We start from the raw sequence: 19,861 nt of genomic DNA, 5'->3' as shown, positions 1-19,861 counted from the left end.
TTCGTGGGTGATTGTTCTGTGTTGAGCCTTAGGCTTTGCAAGACTGTTTGTAGTTGTTCGTTCGTTCTTTTGTTATTGTTATTTTGTACGTTCATTTTTGAAAGTTATTAAATAAACGTCAAGATGAGCATACACGTACCTGCTGCGTTTTGGTCCACCTTCACCGACGACAACCGTGACAGTGATATTTAATACATTTAAACATTTTTCTAAAAACCTGTTTCTGCTTTGTCATTATTGGTTATTGGGTGTAGATTGATGGGGGGAAAAAACGATTGTATCAACTTTAGAATAAGTCTGTAACGTAACAAAATATGGAAAAAGTAAAGGGGTCTCAATATTTTCTGAATGCACTGTACGTGCTTTACAGATCAGAGAAAGGTGTGCTCAAAGAATGTCATTGCATGCCTTTGATTTTAGCTGATAAAATGGCTCAATGAATGTTATTTCTGAGTGGATGAGTCCCATAGATACTCCATTGGAATTGTCTATTTCGGAATTGTCCAATGTCAGAACTAAGGGTGGTTTAGCAGCAGTGCTCTAATTCCAGAGGATGTCACACTGTGATCAGATCTCTCTCTGTGCTCCGTCCAACACCCCCGCTGACTGCTAATCAAATCACTAATGTTGTTTCAGCCATTAATCATCAGTCTGATGTAATGTTATTGATAACACCTAGAGCAGATGCCAATCAGATGGTACTGCTGGTATTGGTGCTTCAGTGGGACTGCTCAGTGCTGTATGTCCAATATGAGAGCGCTTTAAGGTGCTTTAAAAGCACTGTGCTGGTTGAGTCATATGCAGGGCAGGGAGAGATTAGGAGCTGCTTTCCGACGCCATATAAATAATATACTGCCATAATAACATGATCAAATAGAAGTGTAACTCTGAAGAAAATGTGGTGCATGAAAACCCTGCAGCTTTTACTTTAGATTTTGGGTATAGAGTAAGTTCTAAAAGATGCGTGATGTGGCTTTTTACTGTGTTTATAGTATATATTCACAGAGCAGCTTGGGACTATTCCTCCTTTTAGTGCCAGATGCACTGTCAGCCATGAGCCTGTAAAGTGTTTGTACATTATATCAAGACAATAGCTTTGGTTTGTCTCTACTTTTTTCAATCTAACTGACAAAGTGGTGCGATTATAATAAAAACATGCTTATGTAAATGTATGGTGGCTACTAACCCAGTTCCACTAGTGCTAGCCTAGAATTCCACATAGACTTGCCACTTTCCAGATAGACTTGATTCATGTCCACTGTCTACAGCACATCTAAACTTCCATCCCACTGTGACTCAGTGTCTCCCTCCACCCCTTCTCTCTCCCTGCCCTGACCTCAGCTTTAAAGTGGAATTGACAGCGTTTTAACTACTTTGTATTTAAAAAAATATCAAATTCCCAGTTTATGCTTCAAAACCAACTTCATAAGAGGTTTTAAAAATATATTATATTCGACTCAAAATTCCATGACGTACCTTAAGGCATTGTTGGCAGAATAGATGAATGCAGTTCAATGTATGATTAATATAATTCACCAATACATTTCTTAGTAGTCTCCAAAATATTGCTATCAGGATTTAAATCACAGGTACATTGTTTGCTGCCTCCAGCCATTCAGGATGCACTGTTTCAGTTTCAAGGACTCAATATGTTGGACAAAAACAGACGCCAGTATCTAAGGCTGGGAATGCCAATACAATGAAACTAGCTAGGGCACTGATCACAAGTCAGTCATAACGTGGCTAATAGGCTAGCACACATATGTCAAACACAAGGCCCGTGGGCCGAATAGGACACACAAGTGAGTATAAATGAGTCAACAGTTTTACAGCCTGATCAAATCAAATCAAATCTTATTGGTCACATACACATATTTAGCAGATGTTATTGCGGGTATAGTGAAGGCTTGTGTTCCTAGCTGCAACAGTGCAGTAGTATCTAACAATTCACAACAATACACACAAATCTGTCACTCCTTCTTCACCACACTGTCTGTGTGGGTGGACCATTTCTGATTGTCAGTGATGTGTACGTCGAGGAACTTAAAGCTTTCCACCTTCTCCACTGAGGTTCCGTAGATGTTAATAGGGGTGTGCTCTCTCTTTTGTCTCCTGAAGTCCACGATCAGCTCCTTCGTTTTGTTGACGTTGAGGGAGAGGTTATTTTCCTGGCACCACTCCGCCATGGCCCTCACCTCCTCCCTGTAGGCTGTCTCGTCTGCAAACTTGATGATTGAGTTGGAGGTGTGCGCGGCCATGCAGTCATGGGTGAGCAGGGAGTACATGAGGGGGCTGAGCACGCACCCTTGTCAAATCAAATAACATTTTATTGGTCACATACACATATTTAGCAGATGTTATTGCAGGTGTAACGAAATGCTTGTGTTTCTAGCTCCAACAGTGCAGTAGTATCTAACAATTCACAACAATAAACACAAATCTAAAAGTAAAAGAATGGAATTAAGAAGTATCTAAATATTAGGACGAACAATGTCGGAGTGGCATTGACTAAAGTACAGTAGTATTTGGGCCACTGTGTTGAGGATCAGCAAAGTGGAGGTGTTGTTTCCTCACCACCTGGGGGCGGCCCGTCAGGAAGTCCAGGACCAAGTTGCACAGGGCAGGGTTCAGACCCAAACTTAATGATGAGTTTGGAAGGTACTATGGTGTTGAAGGCTGAGCTATAGTCAATGAACAGCATTCTTACATAGGTATTCCTCTTGTCCAGATGGGATAGGGTAGTGTGCTGTGCAATGGTGATTGCATCATCTGTGGATCTATTGGGGCGCTATGCTAATTGAAGTGGGTCTAGGGTGTCAGCTAAGGTGGAGGTGATATGATCCTTAACTAGTCTCTCAAAGCACTTCATGATGACAGAAGTGAGTGCTACAGAGCGATAGTCATTTAGTTCAGTTACCTTTGCTTTCTTGGGTACAGGAACAATGCTGGACATCTTGAAGCCAGTGGGGACAGCAGACTGGGATAGGGAGATATTGGTATATGTCCATAAACACTTCAGCTAGCTGGTCTGCGCATACTCTGGGCCGGCAGCCTTGCAAGGGTTAACACGCTTAAATGTCTTACTCACGTCGGCCATGGAGAACGAGAGCCCACAGTTCTTGGGAGCGGACCACGTCGGTGGCACTGTGTTACCCTCAAAGCGGGCAAAGAAGGTGTTTAGCTTGTCCGGGAGCAAGACGTTGATGTCGCGACGTGGCTGGTTTTCCCTTTGTAATCTGTGATGGTCTGTAGACCCGGCCCCATACGTTTTGTGTCTGAGCCGTTGAATTGCGACTCCACTTTGTCTCCGTACTTACGTTTTACATGTTTGATTGACTTACGGAGGGAATAACTACACTGTTTGTATTCGACATATTCCCAGTCACCTTGCTGTGGTTAAATGCGGTGATTCGCACTTTCAGTTTTGTGCGAATGCTGCCATCTCTCCGCGGTTTCTGGTTTGGGTAGGTTTTAATAGTGACAGTGGGAACAACATCCCCTATACACTTCCTGATGAACTCAGTCACCGTGTCCATGTATATGTCAATGTTATTCTCAGAGGTAACCCGGAACATATCGCAGTCCACGTGATCAAAACAATCTTGATACATAAATTCGGATTGGTCAGACCAGCGTTGAATAGACCATAGCACGGGTACTTCCTGTTTGAGTTTCTGCCTATAGGAAGGGAGGAGCAGAATGGAGTTGTGATCTGATTTGCCGAAGGGCGAGCGGGGGAGGGCCTTGTAGCCATCCCGGAAGGGAGAGTAACAATGGTTCAGAGTTTTTGTAGCGCGAGTACTACAGGCAATGTGTTTATAGAACTTCGTTAGCATTTTCCTCAAATTTGCTTTGTTAATATCCCCAGCTACAATAAATGCGGCATCAGCATATGTGGTTTCCAGTTTGCACAAAGTCTAGTGTAGTTCCTTGAGGGCAGTTGTAGTATCGGCTTGAGGGGGAATGTACACGGCTGTGACTATAACTGATGAGAATTCTCTTAGGAGGTAAAACAGTCGACATTTGATTATGAGATATTCTAGGTCGGGTGAACAAAAGGACTTGAGTTCCTGTACGTTATCACAATCACACCATGAGTAGTTAATCATGAAACATATACTACTGCCTTTCTTCTTCCCGGAGAGTTCTTTATTCCTGTCTGCGCGATGTACTGAGAACCCAGCTGGCTGTATGGACAGGGACAGTATATCCGGAGAGAGAGATGATTCCGTGAAACAGAGTATGTTAAAGTCCCTTATGTCTCTATTGAAGGAGATCCTCGCCCTGAGGTCGTCTACTTTATTGTTCAGGGACTGAACATTAGAGAGTAAAATACTTGGAAGTGGTGGATGCTGTGCACTTTTCCTGAGTCGCACTAGAAGTCCACTCTGAATACCTCTTTTCCGCCAGTGGCATCTTGGAGTAGCCTCTGGGATAAGTAAAATTGCCCTGAGGGGTACGAACAAAGGATCCAATTCAGGAAAGTCGTATTTCTGGTTGTAATGCTGGTGAGTTACCCCCACTCTGATATCCAAAAGTTATTTGCGGCTGTAAGTATTAACACAATAAAACATTCGAGGCTAATAATGTAAGAAATAACACACAAAAAAACGAAATACAACAAAGTTGCTTAGGAGCTAGAAGCAGAGCTGCCATGTCTGTCGGTGCCATGTTTTACTGCTTGTATCAGTGAATTCAACTTTAATTGCGCTGCCTTCGTGTGTCTTGTTTACAGCGCGCAGCAGAGGGAAAGTGTACAGACAGACACATGCTATAGTCCTAACTAGGCTACTAAAATGTTGCAGTCTGGCTTCGGTTTTTAAAGCTTGACAATGAATAACCAAAAAACAAAACACCATGCAAAGGAGAAACATGTAGACCTATTACAGCAACATTTGAACAGTAACCTAGGCTGGCAACTAAACTACAATACATTTTGAGTGCACCATTCAGCAATGCTGCAATCAACAGCACCGGTGATCCATGCAGTGCAAAAAAAATAAAAAATAAGCAGGCTTCTATTCCCCATCGTTTATCAGTGCAATTTTGATGGCCAACTAGCTGAAAAGGTTTGAGAGGGTTTATCTAACGTTCCCTCGTTAGATTTTAGCTTATCTCACGCTGGCTAGCATTAGATGTTGTGCATAGGCAACTAATAGAGAGAACCTACCTTTTCAAGACTGTTTGATCTATAGGAATGTGAAGTTCCCAAATGTAAGAGGACTCCCGTGGTATTTACATATTTGCAGAAATCCATTCAGGTGTATTTTGTAGCTTTTGGCGAATACGATCTAAAATAGGGCTAGTGTAGCTCTGATTGGCTATGGCACACCAGTCTGTGTAGACTCTGGTCCTGGACAAGACAGATGTTTTTATTAGGTTTTATTTACTGCAATATATATTAATTGTCCAAACGCATGGCTGCTTTCCCACTCTATTGCTATAGAATTTTCACAAATGCCTTACTATACATAATTCCCAAACATTCTATGAATTTATGAAGGTGTGAAAATGACCATATATAAGTGCTCGCTTGTGCGAAAAAAAAAGCTGTCATAGTCTTCCTTGTGTGAATATGAACAGATTTTAATAAGATTCATGTAATGAATACTCAGGGAGAAAAAGGTGTAGATTCACATGCAGAGTGCGGCAGGTGTTTATTTCGCCTTCGCAGAAGGCGGGAATCATGGTCACAGGCAGGCAATGGTCATACACAGGTAGACAAACAGGCAGGTGAATCAAAACTAGGACTGAAGGCTATAACTGGTTCTCACAAACGAGCTAGGAAAATGCTTAGTAGAGTCAAAACGAACAATACCTCACAAAGGCACAAACAGAATGAACTGAACTAAATAAGGAGCTGATGAGACCAGGTGAGTAACTAACACAGGTGAGATCAATGAACAAAAATGAAAGACAGGGCTACGTTCAAGAACACAAAGAAACAGAACACAAGGTTGATTAAGAAAATAAATACAGAACCTTAAAATTCATGTTGCTAAAACCCTGTCAGTTCCACTTTAAAGGACACAATATAACCCTCCTATGTCTGGATCAGGGTACACAATATACCCCAAACTCAGCCTGAGGCAAGGTGTTTCACAGCAAGAGATCACAGTTCAATTCCGGCCAGTTAAATTGGATAGTAATGTGCAATAACACTGACTGCACTGCCCAGATCCTATGAACAAATAGTAACACCATAGCAATATATTAACTTGAACTAAATATTATAACCAGGGCTCAGATTCACAAAACCTTCTTAAGAAGAAATGTCTTCTTAACTGCCATCTATAGAAGAAAGTTAAACAAAGTTGCTATTCCTCAAAAAGTTTATTGGAAATGTTATTGCGCTATTTCTTATGTTTCTCCTTAAGCAAAAAGTTACGAATAAATTAGATTCTTGAAAATAAAGTTATTGGAAATGTTCTTAATTCCAAGATGGCTAAACCTTTGTCTTAAACTCAGGGCAGTGAGAGAAAAAGCTCATGAAAGCAATTTAACATGTTTAATTCACTCACAAACTTCATCTGAAAGTTTCAGTATTGATTATTTTAAACCCATAGAACAGTAAACTCAGTAGGAAATATGGTAAAAGGATTGCCATTGCTAGCTAAATAGCTAGCTAAAATGGTTGCCTAGCGAAAAAACATCAAGATTTGTAAGAAGATATTTGAGAAGAAAATCATTAAATCTTAAGATATTCATTTTTCTTTCTTAAGAAGCTTCTTAAGGTTTTGCGTAAGAAGTGTTTTGAGAATCTGGGACCAGGGCCGGCTTAACGCAGGGGCTTACCCAGGCCTGTGGGGGGCCCAAGAGGCAGCAAAATAAAATAAATTAAGAGCAATGTAAAAAAATATATATATATATATGTATATATTTTATATTTTTTCACTGCACGCGCCAACCACAGGAAGACTTAGGAGCCCGCTCTCAATGAGTGTAGACAGCCTGCTGCTGCCTGCTGCCGCTCTGCTAACCATCAGCCGAGGGGAGGAGAGGCGGTAGGAGGCTGACGTGGGTAACTGGGGTGCCCTGCATTGATTGGAGAACTGATTTATAAAAAATTTAAAAAAGCATAATAAATAAATGTGACTTGTCAATTGAGACTGTAGGGGGCCTAAGAGGCAAACATTCTATCTACATTGGATTTGAACAACGTAATCAACATAATAACTTTTTTTTTTCACAATCCAATGCCATGGTGAAATGTTTTGTGATTTTACATTCAATTCACGTTAGTTCACAACTCAAATTAAAACTAGGCGATAAATTGATGTCTGAACCCAGTGGGTTATGTACAGTTGAAGTCGGAAGTTTACATACACCCTAGCCAAATACATTTAAACTCAGTTTTTCACAATTCCTGACATTTAATCCTAGTAAAAATGCCCTGTTTTAGGTCAGATAGGATCACCACTTTATTTTAAGAATGTGAAATGTCAGAATAATAGTAGAGAGAATGATTTATTTCAGCTTTTATTTCTTTCATCACATTCCCAGTGGGTCAGAAGTTCACATACACTCAATTAGTATTTGGTAGCATTGCCTTTAAATTGTTTAACTTGGATCAAATGTTTCGTGTTGCCTTCCACAAGCTTCCCACAATAAGTTGGGTAAATTTTGGCCCATTACTCCTAACAGAGCTGGTGTAACTGAGTCAGTTTTGTAGGCCTCCTTGCTCGCACACACTTTTTCAGTTCTGCCCACAATTTTTCTATGGGATTGAGGTCAGGACTTTGTGGTGGCCACTCCAATACCTTGACTTTGTTGTCCTTAAGCCATTTTGACACAACTTTGGAAGTATGCTTGGGGTCATTGTCCATTTGCGACCAAGCTTTAACTTCCTGACTGATGTCTTGAGATGTTGCTATCCACATAATTTCCTTTCCTCATGATGTCATCTATTTTGTTAAGTGCACCAGCCCCTCCTGCAGCAAAGCACCCCGACAACATGATGCTGCCACCACCATGCTTCACGGTTGGGATGGTGTTCTTCGGCTTGCGAGCCTCCCCCTTTTTCCTCCAAACATAACGATGGTCATTATAGCCAAACAGTTCTATTTTTGTTTCAACAGACCAGAGGACATTTCTCCAAAAAGTACGATCTTTGTCCCCATGTGCAGTTGCAAACTGTAGTCTGGCTTTTTTATGGCGGTTTTGGAGCAGTGGCTTCTTCCTTGCTGAGTGGCCTTTCAGGTTATGTCGATATAGGACTTGTTTTACTGTGGATAAAGATACTTTTGTTCCTGTTTCCTCCAGCTTCTTCACAAGGTCCTTTGCTGTTGTTCTGGGATTGATTTGCACTTTTCGCACCAAAGTATGTTCATCTCTAGGAGACAGAACACGTCTCCTTCCTGAGCTGTATGACGGCTGCGTGGTCCCATGGTGTTTATACTTGCGTACTATTGTTTGTACAGATGAACGTGGTACCTTCAGGCATTTGGAAATTGCTCCCAAGGATGAACTAGACTTGTGGAGGTCTACAATGTTTTTTCTGAGGTCTTGGCTGATTTCTTTTGATTTTCCCATGATGTCAAGCAAAAAGGCACTGAGTATGAAGGTAGGCCTTGAAATGCATCAACAGGTACACCTCCAATTGACTCAAATGATGTCAATTAGCCTATCAGAAGCTTCTAAAGCCATGACATCATTTTCTGGAATTTTCCAAGCTGTTTAAAGGCACAGTCAACTTTATATACGTAAACTTCTGACTCACTGGAATTGTGATACAGTGAAATATAAGTGAAATAATCTGTCTGTAAACAATTGTTGAAAAAATTACTTGTGTCATGCACAAAGTAGATGACCTAACCGACTTGCCAAAACTATAGTTTGTTAACAAGAAATTTGTGGAGTAGTTGAATAACGCGTTTTAATGACTCCAACCTAAGAGTATGTAAACTTCCGACTTCAACTGTACATGTTTATCTGTGTACATTTGTCTGTAGGTTGGTGTTGTACCGTACAGCAATATGGGTCAAACTCTCTGGGGCTCATATTTTTCTGAGAGAACTGTAGCCTACACTCTGAGATAATAAAAAGCTCTGGTGAAATTAATTCTGTTCTGTCACATATCTGGAGATGTTGAGAGAATGATATGGGCAGTGAGAGCTGATCTCTTCACACCAACACAGTGTAGCACTACACCAAACACTGCTGTCTTGTCCTGTGGCCTTCAGCCTATTGATTTTCTCAGCCAATAACACAGTAATGGCCGATGGGGATTTGTGACTATCATTACATCCTGACCCAACCAGGATAACGGACGTTATTCTAATCACAGCCCCTGTCTGACTGCCACTTCCAACAAATGGCTCCTAATCGAGAAGTCTTTACACATGTTATGACTCTTTTTTATTTTTTATCTATACGTACATCGCCTGACTCGATCATGTGATTCAAAGACATTGATTTAACCCTTTATAGATGGATGTGCCTTTTTTTAAGATACACAGTCTCCACAGACAACCACAAATCCCAAAAAGTGCCATTTACAAAAGAATATCTAACATCAAGAAATTATAGCACCCTCTGTACACACTAAAAACATATAGATCTACAGTATATAGTGCAAAATAAAGGTTATTTGACTTGTAACCATAGTGGAACCCTTTCTGGTGCGTTATGGAACCTTTTTTTGAAGGTTCTATTAAGAACAATACTAAAATGGAACCTGTATGGTGCTATAAATAACCCTTTCCTAATGTTCTATAAAGAACAATTAAAAAAGGTTCTATATAGCACCAAAAAGGGTTCCACTAAGGTTAGGACACTTTTGGGGCTACTGCATATAGAGCCCTTTTTTATGATTCTTTTTATAACCTTTATGGAGAATGGTTCTAGAAAGAAAGTTATTATTTAGAACCATACAGGTTTATTTATTCTGGTTTAATAGCCATATTATACTGTATTGTTAAAATTCCATAGGTTTTCTTATTGTGTTTATTAAGAAGTTGAATCAAGTGTGCTAGCTCTGGAACGGCTTTGGGTCCCCGAGGAGAGAACTGAGAACTACTCACTTAGTCAACGGTTCTCATTTGACACAGGCCAACTATAAGTCTTTCAAAATACATTGTCACTGGCCGTGTAATAGCATAACATATGAGATTAGATCAACTGGAATGACACTCTCACGATTGAACAAAAAGAGCTGTGCACAAACTACGCCCTAAAATATTTGAATGAGCCACCGCCCTTACATTTTAACTTGAACTAAAATAGGAAAAAAACCTTTTGAACTGCAAAGAACCATTAAAGGGCTCAAAGGGTTCTTTGGGTCAGTATGGTTCCACATAGAACCATCGCCCTTCCCAAAGAACCCGTGAGGAACCCTCATTTTTGTGTGTGTAGTGAGACACAACATTACTTTTCTCACTAGAGAAAATCCTTTGAAAAGAATTTGAATAATGCAACTCGTTTTCCACCAACTCAGATGGTTGTTTTGTTAGCATTGTCCCACTTTTAACATGATGCATACAATCCGGTCTTACAAGTTTCAGGTCTCTTGAATATATATATTTTTTCTTTTTTTTCCGTTAAGTGAGAGACATCTGCTATGTTCCATCTTCAAACTGAATATCCATCTGTTATGCAGATGTTTTGAGGAAGCATGAGAATGCATTAAAGAATGAGTAGCAGCAGATCCACATACCATCCCGCATTAAAGGGTTATCGAGTGAGGCTGAGGTGAGAGAATAAAGAGTATCTTCTGCGATGAAAGAACATACAGTGCATTCGGAAAGTATTCAGACCCCGTCACTTTTTCCACATTTTGTTACATTACATCCTTATTCTAAAATTGATTGAAAATAAATAAATCCTCATCAATCTCATCAATCAACACTACAAAGGGAAGCACAGCCACGAGCTGCCCAGTGACATGAGCCTACCAGACAAGCTAAATCACTTCTATGCTCGCTTCAAGGCAAGCAACACTGAGGCATGCATGAGAGCATCAGCTGTTCCGGAGTACTGTGTGATCACGCTCTCTGTAGCCGACGTGAGTAAGACCTTTAAACAGGTCAACATACACAAGGCTGTGGGGCCAGACGGATTACCAGGACGTGTGCTCCGGGCATATGCTGACCAACTGGCAGGTGTCTTCACTGACATTTTCAACATGTCCCTGATTGAGTCTGTAATACCAACTTGCTTCAAGCAGACCACCATAGTCCATGTGCCCAACAACACAAAGGCAACCTGCCTAAATGACTACAGACCCGTAGCACTCACGTCCGTAGCCATGAAGTGCTTTGAAAGGTTGGTCATGGCTCACATCAACACCATTATCCCAGAAACCCTAGACTCACTCCAATTTGCATACCGCCCAAACAGATCCACAGATGATGCAATCTCTATTGCACTCCACACTGCCCTTTCCCACCTGGACAAAAGGAACACTTATGTGAGAATGCTATTCATTGACTACAGCTCAGCGTTCAACACCATAGTACACTCAAAGCTCATCACTAAGCTAAGGATCCTGGGACTAAACACCTCCCTCTGCAACTGGATCCTGGACTTCCTGACGGGCCGCCCCCAGGTGGTGAGGGTAGGTAGCAACACATCTGTCACTCTGATCCTCAACAATGAAGCTCCTCAAGGGTGCGTGCTCAGTCCCCTCCTGTACTCCCTGTTCACCCACGACTGCATGGCCAGGCACGACTCCAAAACCATCATTAAGTTTGCAGACGACACAACAATGGTAGGCCTGATCACTGACAACGATGAGACAGCCTATAGGGAGGCGGTCAGAGACCTGGCCGTGTGGTGCCAGAATAACAACCTATCCCTCAACGTAACCAAGACTAAGGAGATGATTGTGGACTACAGGAAAAGGAGGACCGAGCACGTCCCCATTCTCATCGACGGGGCTGTAGTGGAGCAGGTTGAGAGCTTCAAGTTCCTCGGTGTCCACATCAACAACAAACTAGAATGGTCCAAACACACCAAGACAGTCGTGAAGAGGGCATGACAAAGCCTATTCCCCCTTAGGAGACTAAAAAGATTTGGCATGGGTCCTGAGATCCTCAAAAGGTTCTACAGCTGCAACATCGAGAGCATCCTGACTGGTTGGATCACTGCCTGGTACGGCAATTGCTCGGCCTCTGACCGCAAGGCACTACAGAGAGTAGTGCGTACGGCCCAGTACATCACTGGGGCTAAGCTGCCTGCCATCCAGGACCTCTACACCAGGCGGTGTCAGAGGAAGCCCCTAAAAATTGTCAAAGACCCCAGCCACCCTAGTCATAGACTGTTCTCTTTACTACCGCATGGCAAGCGGAACCGGAGTGCCAAGTATAGGACAAAAAGGCTTCTCAACAGTTTTTACCCCCAAGCCATAAGACTCCTGAACAGGTAATCAAATGGCTACCCGGACTATTTGCATTGTGTGACCCCCCCAACCCCTCTTTTTACGTTGCTGCTACTCTCTGTTTATCATATATGCATAGTCACTTTAACTATACATTCATGTACATACTACCTCAATTGGGCCGACCAACCAGTGCTCCCGCACATTGGCTAACCGGGCTATCTGCATTGTGTCCCACCACCCACCACCCGCCAACCCCTCTTTTACACTACTGCTACTCTCTGTTCATCATATATGCATAGTCACTTTAACCATATCTACATGTACATACCACCTCAATCAGCCTGACTAACCGGTGTCTGTATGTAGCCTCGCTACTTTTATAGCCTCGCTACTGTATATAGCCTGTCTTTTTACTGTTGTTTTATTTCTTTACTTACCTATTGTTGACCTAACACCTTTTTTGCACTATTGATTAGAGCCTGTAAGTAAGCATTTCACTGTAACTGTTGTATTCGGCGCACGTGACAAATAAACTTTGATTTGATTGATTTGATTTGAATACCCAATAATGACAAAGCAAAAACAGGTTTTTTGACATCTTTGCAAATGTTTTAATAATAAAAACAGAAATACCTTATTTGCATAAGTATTCAGTCCCTTTGCTATGGGACTAGAAATTGAGCTCAGGTGCATCTTGTTTCCATTGATCACGCTTTAGATGTTTCTACAACTTAATTGGAGTCCACCTGTAGGAAAATTCTCTTGATTGGACATGATTTGGAAAGGCACACACCTGTCTATATATAAGGTCCCACAGTTGACAGTGCATGTCAGAGCATAAACCAAGCCATTAGGTCAAAGGAATTGTTCATAGAGCTCCGAGACAGGATTGTGTAGAGGCACAGATCTGGGGAAGGGTACCAAAACATTTCTGCAGCATTGAAGGTCACCAAGAACACAGTGGCCTCCATCAATCAAATGGAAGAAGTTTGGAACCACCAAGACTCTTCCTAGAGCTGGTCGTCTGGCCAAACTGAGAGAAGGGCCATGGTCAGGGAGGTGACCAAGAACCCAATGGTCACTCTTACAGAGCTCCAGAGTTCCTCTGTGGAGATGGGAGAATCTTCCAGAAGGATAACCATCTCTGCATCACTCCACCAATCAGACCTTTATGGTAGAGTGGCCAGACGGAAACCACTCCTCAGTAAAAGGCACATGACAGCCCACTTGGAATTTGCAAAAACGCACCTAAAGGACTCTGACCATGAGATACAAGATTCTTGGGTCTGATGAAACCAAGATTGAACTCTTTGGCCTGAAAGCCAAGCATCACGTCTGGAGGAAACCTGGTACCATCCCTACGGTGAAGCATGGTGGTGGCAGCATCATGCTGTGGAGATGTTTTTCAGGAGCAGGTACTGGGAGACTAGTCAGGATCGAAGGAAAGATGAACAGAGCAAAGTACAGAGAGACCCTTGATGAAAACCTGCTCCAGAGCCCTCAGGACCTCAGACTGGGGCGAAGGTTCACCTTCCAACAGGACAATGACCCTAAGCACACAGCCAAGACAATGCAGGAGTGGCTTTGGGACAAGTCTCTGAATGTCCTTGAGTGGCCCAGCCAGAGCCCGGATTTGAACCCGATGTAACATCTCTGGAGAGACCAGAAAATAGCTGTGCAGTGACGCTCCCCATCCAACCTGACAGAGATTGAGAGGATCTGCAGAGAATAATGGGAGAAATGCCCAAATACAGGTGTGCCAAGCTTGTAGCGTAATACCCAAGAAGACACGAGGATGTAATCGCTGCCAAAGGTGCTTCAACAAAGCACTAAGTAAAGGGTCTGAAAACTTATGTAAATGTGATATCAGGTTTTTATTTTTAATGCATTTGCAAACATTTCTAAAACCCAGTTTTTGTTTTGGCATGATGGGGTATTATTTGTAGATTGATGAGAGAATTTTAAAAAAAAATCAATTTTAGAATAAGTCTGTAACGTACTAAAATGTGGAAAAGTCAAGGGGTCTGAATAATTTCTGAATGCACTGTATATACATATCATCCATTTGATAATTTTATCTGACATTAAAAAGTGTGACTAACAGATAATAATAACTGTGTTATTGTCCAACAATGTTAGTGTCTGATGAGGTGACTTTTCTCCATATTTGCCCTCTAATGCTAAATAGATGAAAAATTACAGTAAGACACAAAAGTTGGAAAAGTGAAAAACGAATCATCATTATGCGCAATTGTAATCCAATTAGCAATTAAAATATAGAAATACAGTTCAAAGCACTGAATGTAAAATAAATGTTTTATAATCTTCAATTCGCAGTCCCGTGTGGCTCAGTTGGTAGAGCATGGTGTTTGCAATGCCAGGGTTGTGGGTTTGATTCCCACGGGGGACCAGTACAGGAAAAAAAAATTATGAAATGTATTCACTACTGTAAGTCGCTCTGGATAAGAGCGTCTGCTAAATGACTAAAAATGTCAAAAAAATGTCAAAATGTAATTTAGAAATACATACATGAAGGCTCTAATTTAATAAATGTGAAAAACATGAATATTGTTAAAGTGCTACACATTGAAATGTCAGGCTTTGTAGGCCCTCTGGTCAAAGTCAAAGGTTTTCCAGTTGGCTACTCTTCTATTTTCTCCCTCTTCTTCTTCTGATGTCAATTTCAAAGGGAAGTGACATAAACAGATTTGTATTATATCATGGCACTGGTGGTGTTATGAGTGCTTTATGAAGGCTTCATGGAAGTCCGACTTATAATGTTCCCTTCGGATTTTCAGTTGTGTCATGCCATTAACAGACATGGTTTTAAACAAATGGAAATACCACAATACACAAAAACCACACAGAAGGACAGATGTCAATTTGTAACTACAAAATCATCACAACGAGAGATGATTTTGCACTTTAATAGATGAGCCCGCAAAGGCATCAAACAAGCTCCAGATTTCCTCATATTTTTTCTCTTTATTGAGTTACACTACCATCTGAGTGGCTAATTCTGTTTGCTGACACATATTTGAATAGTCTTCCTCATCCTTAGAGAAGTACAGTTAGTGAAAAGTTAACATGCCAAAAGAGTGCTTCTGACAGTCCCTGTGGCTCCCAGACACATCCAATGCTGCCAGAGGAAGTCAGTAGGATTTTGGAAGCCCACTCCCTGTCCACAACCATTCTCATCTAGAATGAACCAGAGGGTCCCATCACATGCCATTCGACAAAAGCAAATGCAAAGACCTGACATCAGAATACACTCCAACATGTCGAATATTAAATAAGCAAACAGATAAATATATTTATTTCAGTTAAAAAAAGAAAGAAAACCAATCTATAGGTTATTGTCTTCAATAAACACTGCAATATTGAGCTGAATGCAGTTCAGGTAAATTACGTCTGAGTTTCTTGCTGAAGCAAAAAACGTTTATTCTTGGGATAGCTAGCTAGCATCAAACTGAGGTTGGCATTGGCTCCTCTTTGAATTTAAAACATTACATTTACTCAAACTAGAAACAGCAAATACTGCATCTAATCACAATGCAAAAATGTGCAACTGAAATGTGCACAGAGCACATGTTTACTTTACTTAGCTTTGCTTGGCAGAAAGGCTCATACCTGCTTGTCAGTCATGTGGCAGATATCCATATTCTGTCATATTGATCACTATAGCAACAGGAGGCATTTCCTGAATCCTGCAATATCTAAAAGCCATCCATTCGCTCCAATTATAGGTAAATTTCTCCACCCCGGCAATCAAATTAACTAGTCAGTTCCAGAAATGAATGAGAATTCATTCTAGAAATCTAATAGAGGAAAATGATTTTACCAAAGCTATCCTCAGAGTCACAGTAAAGGGAATTGGTCCAAAGTAAATTCAACAACTTACAGCGTAGGCTATAGCAAAATGATGCAACCAGAGGTGGGGGGTTAAATAAAGCCCAACAGTAAGATACACTGCAGGCTTATTCATGTGCACCCTCATTACAAGCCTATCGCTGTGACCTTACAATAGTGTCCCAAGTGAACAGCAACTAAGAGAGGAGATGTAACACTGTCAAGTGCCATTAATTAACTTTTTTTATACCACAGCTACAACACAAGGTAGAGAGAAGCATCTTTGCCAGAGGAATGTGGAATTGTGATTTCAGAGAAATATGAACATAGTTTTCCAACAGAACAACAGCAGCCTCTGTTGAATAGTATCCAAAGGATCGAGAAGCATTTCCTACTGATGATAACTGTGATATTCTCAATGACATTATTTCAAGTCTTTTGTGAAATATCCCAGCTACAGACAGACATGACAAGTTTACTGTGTGTCTTCGTATACATGAAACATCTGTACCTGTGTACCATTGTGCTTCACGTGTCAAGATAACTGCTGTGCAGTTTAGACATAATGTTTCTCAATTTAGTGTAGACTTAGCTGACCCTAACCTCTTCTTTTTAAATGCTCTTAATGTACACACTTGACTAGCGTACTGTGCATGACAAAACTAAATATCACTTCTATCTACTACAGTGTAGGTAACTCACAAGAAAAAGGGATAGAACAGAGAACTGAATACATCGTTTTGATTATTAGACTATACAGCAATTTCTGCAACAACCACCTCTTTAGAATATCCACGGCTTCATCTGAAAGGAACTAGGGCTTGTAGAATAGTCCAACTTTCTTTGACAATCCCAGTGGTGTGAAAAAGTGTTTTGCATACAAAATATAGAATATCCGGAAAGGAAAGAATGAACAGATAAACTATAAAAGATCAACCATATTGTGAATCTTTAACAATCACTCCTGCTTGAAATAAGCTGTATATCCTCGGGCTCTGAAATAACTTATTCTTATGCCACTTAAAAGCTCATAAAGCTGACATTGACACACAACAGCATTGCAATGTTTTCATGTGGATGGTTCAGTGTTTTTCTGGAATTGTTCTCATCAATTTGAGCCCCTATACCCTACCATCAGCAAAGCGATGTGCAGTGACAGCTCAGAGGACATGTGTGGGATGATTGTCTTCTAATGCTATAGCAATTAGCCTACAATCAATATAATATTGCATTAAAGCAGACATCATTTACATAGGCGTCAAGCCAATGCCACTGTGGATATAGCCCCCAAGTCGGTGCAGTAGCAGCTCATAATATATTGAGAGGGTGGGGGGGAAGCAGTGCCCTCGTTAATTAAATGAAATACATTGCCATCATTTAGTGTCGTGGTACTCACACGCATGTGTGACGGAGAAGCTGTTGGACGATTCGAGGTTGTCTACATTATAATTGAGATGGAAAGGTTTCTCCGTCACATTTTGATTGGTATTATACAGCTGAACAGCGAATCTGAAGGCGCTGTGCTCCTGCACTGTAGAGCGCATAAAAAGCCCACCTATAAACGAAAGAGGAGAGGAGAATGGGAAGAATTGCATAGCTTAGTTCCTCTTATTCTGTTTCATGAAAACATAGTATGACATCAATATCAGCCCTTATAAATGATTTTCTATCACTGACGACAAATGATCAGTCCTATTTTCCGCCCCAAGTTATTTCACATTACTAACTAGATGAACATTGCTTTATCTAGAATAAACATCAACCAATTCATTCTACTGTGATTCATTTGTTAATGTATAATCTATACTGCCCAGTGAAGTGGTGGAAAGTTCTGCATGAAGATACTTAAATAGGCAAGTATGTGCAACTTTTGGTTATTTTTTTACCCTCCCCCCACTCTTAAGCGCATTGTTTCTCTTAGCTTGTCTGTTACCTCTCCTTAGGGTATGACTGATGAACTTGACAATGAATTATGCAAATAATAATCAGTGCAAATTAAGTCAACATCACACAAGCTTTTAATGTACATTTATCTCGTTTTCTTTTTAGGCTAAAGAAAAAACATTTTAGTAATTTCAAATATAACTTACCTATATTTATCTGGTTTGGAAACGCTCCATGCGATTTACAAAAAAGCCACACAAAACAAAGGACAGTCGCTATTATGCGATGCCCCATTTTATCAGACCTCTGAATTTAACTCTTCAAACGAATCTGATACAGGGAAACCATGTAGGTAGACAAGCCTATTCGCAGAGAAAATCCGCCAGATGTGCAAGGAGCTCTCAGCCTCTCACTGTGGACTACGAGGGACATACATTGAACTACGAGCCGAACTGCAGCAGAGCGAATCTTCTTCCGTTGAGAAAAAAGGCACAGACTTTCTCAAAGATGGTTGCGGAGCGAGAAGATTATATTTTTTGTGAATAAGGATCCAATTGAGCCAGCAGGGGGGCGTTGATTATACTTGATCTGACGTTGAATTCTAACAGCTTCCTCGCCGTGCCGCCACTGCAGACATGTGGGCTGGGAAGAATCAGCGCGGGCACAGCTATACAGTGTTTGTCTGCATGGGGCACAGACAAAGCGAGTCCAGATATGATGGTATCTACTCTGTAGTCAAGTGGGCTAGTTGAGGGAAAGTGACATTTTTGGTGTTCTTTAATGCATGTTCTATAGCCTATCTGGTGAAGAAGTAATGATTCTATATGAAAAAATAAGCATTAGGCTATGTGATTTTCCTAAATATATGACAGTTATATTAAATGAATGCCAGGCAAATTGGTGACCATTTCATCTCTTCATTAGTCTCTGGAGATATTCCTGAAGACATGACAAGTTTTTTTATCTCCTGAACTAAACCTGTAAGTAACCCAGGCCCAGCCCAGGAGTTAGGTAGACTTCAAGTCCTATGAGTCAGTCAAATATATTTCCCATCAAAATAGTTCCTATGACAATGAAAGTGAATAAGTGCCACTTCAGGTTTTCATTAAAATAATTCCTCCCATGATTGCAGTCTTCTGCGCTGCCTGCCTGTCAGTATCTTTGGAGTGAATGTGATTGAGTCTGTCAGTTTTTCATTCTGGGGTTACAGTGTAATGTGAAACAGGTGCTGCTGCAGCCACCTATCAGACCCACACCATCCGACCCCTTTTCATCAAGCCCGACTGTGCCTCCAGTCACAGGCAGGCACCAAGAGAAAAGGGATGTAATGTTCCATCCTGGGGAGTGAAATCCCTCCCAGCGCTGGAGAGCTCTCACCTCCAGCAGGTTGGAAATGTTCATTAGTATTGCAGAGGAGTTGCACACTGCTGCTTGCTGAGGGACTTAGTGCAGTTATAAAGGTATCAATCATCTTCTATAACCTCTATACAGTACATACTGTAGCATACGGGGGGGGGAATGCAACTAAATATTAGGAATGTAGTTCATGTGATCCTTCAAAAGAATGATAATTCACACTCCAGCACAGCTATATCAATCCACTGTAGCCTGGTTATGAATAAGAAGATATAGATTACATTATTGAAGCTCTTTGTTCAGAGAGTCAGTGTGTACTGTTGAAGAGCCAAAGGCAAGTCAGCTAATCATTACCGCTTTCTGTTAGGAAGAGGCCGATGCAGACCCAGCCTAGCAGAACAGGTCAGACTGTATTGACCCAGATTAATCAGAGGGATTTAATGCTTGGCATTA

General features: G+C 41.1%; 1 protein-coding gene across 4 annotated transcripts in view; it reads right to left on the bottom strand.

Moving 5' to 3' along the window:
* Window positions 1-18,823, bottom strand: part of gria3a (glutamate receptor, ionotropic, AMPA 3a) — a 113,954-nt gene extending 95,131 nt beyond the window's left edge. For all 4 annotated transcript variants that reach the window (XR_003866774.1, XM_029691411.1, XM_029691410.1 and 1 more), the window contains exons 1-2: window positions 18,259-18,823; window positions 17,565-17,723 (exon numbers count right to left, since the gene is read on the bottom strand). Coding sequence is in view for 3 of the 4 variants with exons in the window: in XM_029691411.1 (XP_029547271.1) it covers window positions 17,565-17,723; window positions 18,259-18,346 (247 nt within the window). In the remaining variant the exon portion in view is untranslated. The remainder of the gene's footprint in view (window positions 1-17,564; window positions 17,724-18,258) is intronic.
* Window positions 18,824-19,861: the final 1,038 nt, after the last annotated feature.

This window comes from Salmo trutta, chromosome 15, assembly GCF_901001165.1.
Source record: "Salmo trutta chromosome 15, fSalTru1.1, whole genome shotgun sequence".
NCBI lineage: Eukaryota > Metazoa > Chordata > Actinopteri > Salmoniformes > Salmonidae > Salmo > Salmo trutta.
This window is presented reverse-complemented; position numbering and strand designations above follow the sequence as displayed.